The sequence below is a fragment of the Dipodomys ordii genome, unplaced genomic scaffold, assembly GCF_000151885.1.
Source record: "Dipodomys ordii isolate 6190 unplaced genomic scaffold, Dord_2.0 Scaffold3, whole genome shotgun sequence".
In the NCBI taxonomy this organism is placed as follows: domain Eukaryota; kingdom Metazoa; phylum Chordata; class Mammalia; order Rodentia; family Heteromyidae; genus Dipodomys; species Dipodomys ordii.
In genome coordinates this window covers 10,396,578-10,402,577 of record NW_012267219.1, presented here as the reverse complement: position 1 = coordinate 10,402,577, position 6,000 = coordinate 10,396,578, and the positions used below count along the sequence as shown (strand labels likewise).

The 6,000-nt window shown below is 40.5% G+C and overlaps 1 protein-coding gene across 1 annotated transcript in view; it reads right to left on the bottom strand.

The window, feature by feature from the left end:
- The window catches only part of Slc35e3 (solute carrier family 35, member E3), a 12,268-nt gene extending 6,422 nt beyond the window's left edge, over positions 1–5,846 (bottom strand). Inside the window, exons 1-3 of the mRNA XM_013019537.1 lie at positions 5,266–5,846; positions 4,366–4,476; positions 1,980–2,138 (exon numbers count right to left, since the gene is read on the bottom strand). Coding sequence (XP_012874991.1) covers positions 1,980–2,138; positions 4,366–4,476; positions 5,266–5,667 — 672 coding nt within the window. The 5' untranslated portion in view covers positions 5,668–5,846. The remainder of the gene's footprint in view (positions 1–1,979; positions 2,139–4,365; positions 4,477–5,265) is intronic.
- Positions 5,847–6,000: the final 154 nt, after the last annotated feature.

The following is a 6,000-nucleotide window of genomic DNA, read 5'->3' as shown; positions in this document are numbered from 1 at the left end:
AAAAAAAAGAATGCTGGGAAATAAGGGTGCAGCTCAGTGGGAGAATGCATTCCTAACAGTGTAAGGTCCTAGGTTTAATCCCAATATTAAAAGAAAAGAAAAGAAAAAGAAAAAAAATGCGTATTTTGTGGAGGATGGTGGTGTGTACCTATTGTTCCACTATAGTACCTATAGTGGGAGGATCACTTGGGTCTAGAAGTTTATAAGGCTAGCCTAGAGACCTCTCAAGAAAGAGTGATGGTGGAGGGGATGCTAGGAGTTTAGTTGGTGGCAGAGAACTTGTCTAGAATACATAAAGTCTTGAATTCCCAGCACTAGAAAAAAAAAAAACAACAGAGACACAGACTTTGGAGCTAGAATGCATGGATTCAAAATCTGACTGCAACAGCTCCTCGTTAGTATAGTGGTTAGTATCCCCGCCTGTCAAAATCTGACTGTGTATTTGCTGTGTATTGCAAGCTAGTTAGTTACCTCTTCTTTGCTCAGTTTTCTCATTAGTAAAAAATGGGAACAATAGTAATAATAACCTAATAAAGTTAGGAGGAATTAATAGTTGCAAAGTACTTTAAATAGTTCCTGAAAAAAAATTAGGGTTACATAAATGCTTGATAAATAAACACCATCAACTAAAAAAGATGCTCTCATTAACTATGTTCCAAAGACTCAAGTTATGGGAAGAAGAAATTCATGGTAAGAAAGGAGAAGATAGGGAACCGGAAAGGTGGCTCAGTGGTAGAGTGCTTGCCTTGTATGCATGAGGCCCTGCCATAGGTGGACAGAAGCAGGCTCTCATCAAGAACACTACCTTGCTGGCATCATGATCACAGACTACCAGCCTCCTGTATTCAGCCTCCAGTGAATTAAACCAAAATTTAATTCACCCAGCCCCTGGTAGTTTTGTAAAAGCAGACTTAACTGACCAAGCAAAAGGTATTAAACTTTTTAAGTTCAAGTACTCATAGAACATCCATTTTGATCTATCAATTCTAGTCTCAACACTCTCGGTTAAGGGCACATATACAATCTTGTCTGCCCTAACCTTGCTCATAGTGGTAGCCAACAGGAAGAACACTGAATATGGAAAATGGTCTGTCAAGAATGGTCTGAAAAGAATATTTGAATTTAGGCGAAAAAAGCTAGATAGAGAAACACATGTAGGGCTAAGGCTATACCTCAGTTATACAGCTCCTGCTTAACACAAGTGAGGCCCTGGATTTAATAAAAGAAAAAAAAATGTTAATAGGATGCCACTTTTATCAAAACCTAAACATTTAATTTATGGATGTGTATGGTTAGGTGGGTATATGTGACAAAAAGACAACTATGAAAAAGCAAAAGCTAGAATGTACACCTAAATTATTTAAAGGGCATAAGTAGGGGTAATGAGAAGCTAATGTCTGTTTCAGTAAAAAGGATGGGGCAAAAATTCAGGATAAAAATGACACATGACGTATGTATGTATTTCTAATAGAAAAATCACAACACATGTCTGGGATTCCAGAAGACCTTCACTTTCAGTGTTTTTTAATGAATTTTCCACAATATATGCAACAAACATGTCCTATTTTATTTTAAAACAAAACGTATAGTAATACTTTCATTGTAGTAAAGAAAAAAAATCACAGTGAAACCCCTTTGCATAGTTAATATATAATAAAAGAAAGTAAAATAAGATTAAGATAAAATGTCCAAATCATCTGTAGACTATAGTTTAGGATAGACAAACCAGAAACCAGGCATGGAATCTGAACTTCAGTCCTGGTTATATCACTGGCTAGTTGTCCAATTCTAGGCAAATCCCTCCACCTTTCTGTGCTTCAGTTTTTATCTAAAAAATCATCCTTACCTTGCCAAGTGTGATTATGAAGACTGGACATAGTATGGGATCTGAGATAGTGCTCTGAAAACTAAACATTTCATAAATAATGGCGGGTTTATAATTATACTGTTTCTTAGATACCAAAAGAATTAGAACTTACCAAAGCAGAAACTGACCACGGGCCAAAAATTCCTCCCTCTCCAAACACTGGCTCAAAGAAGGGCACAGCAATGAGCAACATGGCAGATGACATTGGGGCCTGATAATACAGCAGCTGCATGGAGTTGACTTGCAATTCATGCTGTTTGGCACCTACCCACTAAAAATCAGGAGATAAAGCAAGTCAGGGACAAAAGAGTTAACTGTAGTCACAGGGATGGGTGGAACTATGGGGTGCAGGCTGGAGGAGAGGAAAAGCCTACTTATGCTTCAACATTTCAAAGAGTCTATAATCCATAAAAAGGGCCTTTAAACACTCTAGATTAAAGTTACTCCATAAATTCAATACCTGATCATCTATTTTTCTTTTCAAGTAACATGTATAGGGGCTTACGTGCATGAAAGAGACAGAGATAGAAAATTGAGGGAATAACTGGCATAGAAATATGTAGTGCCTCATCCCTTTTCTTTCTAAAAGTGTCAAAGCAAAAAATGGATTGAGGGCTTAGCTTAAATGTTTACAGTATCTGCTTAGCAAGCAGGAGGCCCTGAGTTCAAACTAGAAACACATACCAAAAAAATAAAAAAAAACAAAAAAGACCAAGGGGCAGGGTGAGGCTAGATATTGACAAACTGATTACCTGGAACCTTGGTTATCCGAGGTACCTGTCTGTGTGTGTGGCTTAAAAGGTGTGTGGTCATTTTAGTCACCAAGTCAAGGGTAAATCTGCCTGTCTGTGGATGACTTTTTCGAGGATGGTATTCCCTATCTTCCCACCAATATACCTATATATAGGAGCAACACCTCAGAAACCATCAGCCCTCAAAGTGTTTTACAACTATGTCTGAGAAGAAGACTCTGAAGAATGTTCAGTGATATAAACTGCTTTGGTGAATGGCAACTCCTTTGTACAACTACTTAAAGATAATAAAAATATTTTTAAAAATGCTCAGTGAGTAACATCAGGCAAGCATAGCTTAGCTACTGAATGCCTTCTATGTATCTTTTTCCTATAGCTCTCCTTGTCCTGTTTGTTATGTAAACTATGAGTACAGAAATTCACAAGATAAAAATAGAAGAGCAGGAAATTTGAGCCATACTCCTGCCAGCAGCTATAGAGTCTTCTATGAATACAAAGGGCAAAGAATTTATTTTTCTACCACTTGCTCATGGGGACAAAGCAGTGCGCCAAAATGGATGGGCAGAGTACATACTCCCCATCCTTCCTATTGGAGGTTCATTAGGTACCGTGAAATCTCTCTTTAGGCACAAAAGTGGTGGCCTCAGTCCAATCTCAGCACCACCAAAAAAGAAAGTACACAAAAAAGAAATTCTAATAAATAAGCTGAGTGTAGTAATATGTTTCTGAAATCCCAGCTACTTAGAAGGTTGAGACAGGAGGTTTAGAAATCCAAAGCCACTCTGGCCAACTTAGTAAAACCCTCTCTCAAAATAAAAGGAAAAGGGTTCGGGAATAGCTCACTGTTTGAGCAATTGCCTACGATGCAGGGAGACTCTGGGGTTCAACTTTAGTACTGAAAAAAATAATTCAAAAACAAAAACAAAGCCCTAAAACATTTTAAAAAAGCATTCATGACTGTAGTGTTTTTCATTTTCTAATATGTTCGTTACCAAAGAGTTTAGATTGCCAGGACTGTATTACTAAATGAACATTCCTAGCAAGAATGCCTTCATTTATCACCAGTAGACGTTGGTGAAGTAAGGAAAACTGGTCACACTTTTTGGCTGATTCCCCATGCAGGCACACCCAAAATTTCCAGACCAAGGTTTTCAGTATAGAGAGAATACTGTTTCACTGTTCCTTGCACCAAGTTATTTTTCCTCACTGTACAAGAAACAAAAACCATACTTGTTGGGATTTATGGTAATGAAATAAGGGAGTCCATGAACAAATTTTAAATGAATAATGCCTATGGGCAAAGCGCCTTGCTTGCACAGGAAGCAAAAAACCCACTGCTATAAAATACTCTATAAATACTCTAATTATAAAGATGCTTTGCAGCAACTTTATAATTAAAAAGCAAACATATGTATATTTATATAACCAATGAACTTAGTAAAAAGTAAAAGTCTTACTACTTATTTTATAAAGATTTCCCAAAAAAGAACTGAACTTTGCCCCAAACTCAGACTGTTAAGCATGGGTATTAAGCACTTACAAACAGGTAGGTGTTTGGTGAGCATCCTACACCCAAGTTTCTCTGTCTCCTTTCTTCTCTTCACCTGGAGTCAGACAATTTATGCAATTATGCTTTCTTCCCAACAGTCTATTGTCTCTATACTGTATTTTCTAAACCTTGGGATACAGCTTCAAAATCTATGAAATCTGCTAAAAAGGCACATAAAGAAAAAAAAAATTACCAACCACTTGATAAAGAGATGTAACTAAAACACCAAGAGCAGCAAACACCATTCCAAGGAAATTAAACTTCACATCGTAATAAGAATTTAGGATTACACCTAAAGTTATAGGAATCTGTAAAGAAAAAGAGGTAAATGCTGTTCAGATTAAATTCAAGAAACAAATTTTGCAATTCCTTTCAAGATGTCTTAAAAAACTAATCATAAATATGGAACTGTTAACTGTACAAATGTTAATTCTGTTTCCTGAATGTGAAATATGATAGTTGCATAATGACATTCACATATAATTCTACTTTAAATTCGAGGTAAAATAGTGAGTGCATTGTACGTTACAAGAAAAATACATGTATGGACAGGTAGATAAGTGGATAGTCTAAACTGTCTAAACAAGTTATAAGCAAAAACAAAAGTATTTAAGATTTAAGCATTCTAAGTTACTAAATGCCAAAAATCATCTTAGGAAATGTCTTTTTCCCCCAGGATGCTGTCATTTCTGCAGTATGTTACCGCAGACCTATTCTGAGACATTTTATGCTAGGCTTTTTTTTTGTTGTTGTTTATCATAGTTTGATTTCACAAGGGAGGAGGACTGATTTTCAGTTTGGGCTTGTGCAGGTATGATACGTTGGGTTGCACCACCTAATACAGCTTTCTTCCCTTTCCAGTACAGGTGGTTGCTAAAACCCGTACATGCATGCCCGTTTTGGGCCAAGAAACCAACAGGGTACCAAAAGGAGCCACAAGCACCCCCAACTATAAGTCTGAAGTTCACATGCTTATGCATGTGGATTCAAAATGATGGGCAAGAACGTGTTGCAAGGCTAAACAAAGTTCCAGGGGAGGAAGTTGCTGGAAAGGTGGGTGCAGTGATGCACATGTCCCCCCCCCCCCAACTACTCACCATCGTGAGCTGTATTCTGGTGGAGAAGCTCTTCTGGTAGCAGAAGGTCTGGATGGCTATGATCACCGGCGTGGTCATGGCCTTGGCCAGCTGATAGGTACCTATAGTATTGTTCTGCAGGGAAAGGTTGGTGAAGACCACAAACCCACAGAAGCTGAGGGCCAGGAGGAGGAGCTTGGAGGGCGGCAGGCTCTTGGGGGCGAAGATGTTCAGCTTCTGGCAGATGTACAAGCCCAGCCAGGTGACGACGAAGTGCACCAGGGTCAGGCTCATGTTGGGGAACGCGTAGTGAACGTAGATCCATTTGTTGAGGAACACGATGCAGATGGACACCAGCAGGTTAAACAGGAGCCCGGCGGCGATTCGCCCATGGCTCCGCACTCGGTCGGCCAAGGATGCCATGAAGCCCGCCGCTGGTTGAGCAGCGTCCTCCGTGAGGCCGGGGCCGTCCAGCCTCCGGGAGAGGGGTCCAGCCGGTCTGCGGCTGCGCTTCCCCCCCACAGCCTCGCGGTCCCGCCAGGGAGAGGCATGCACCAGTCAGGAAGGAGGCGCGCCGCAGGCCGCACACGCTCCAGGGCCGGGGCTGGGCGGCTGCCCTTTGACTCAGCGTGTACGCGGTAGCGCTGCCCCGCCTCCGCCCTGGGCCACGTGACTCCAGCGACCTCACTTCCGCTGGGCGCAGTCGCTTCCCTGCGCAGGCGCACAGGGCTCGGGAAGCGGACAGGTGAAGGTGAT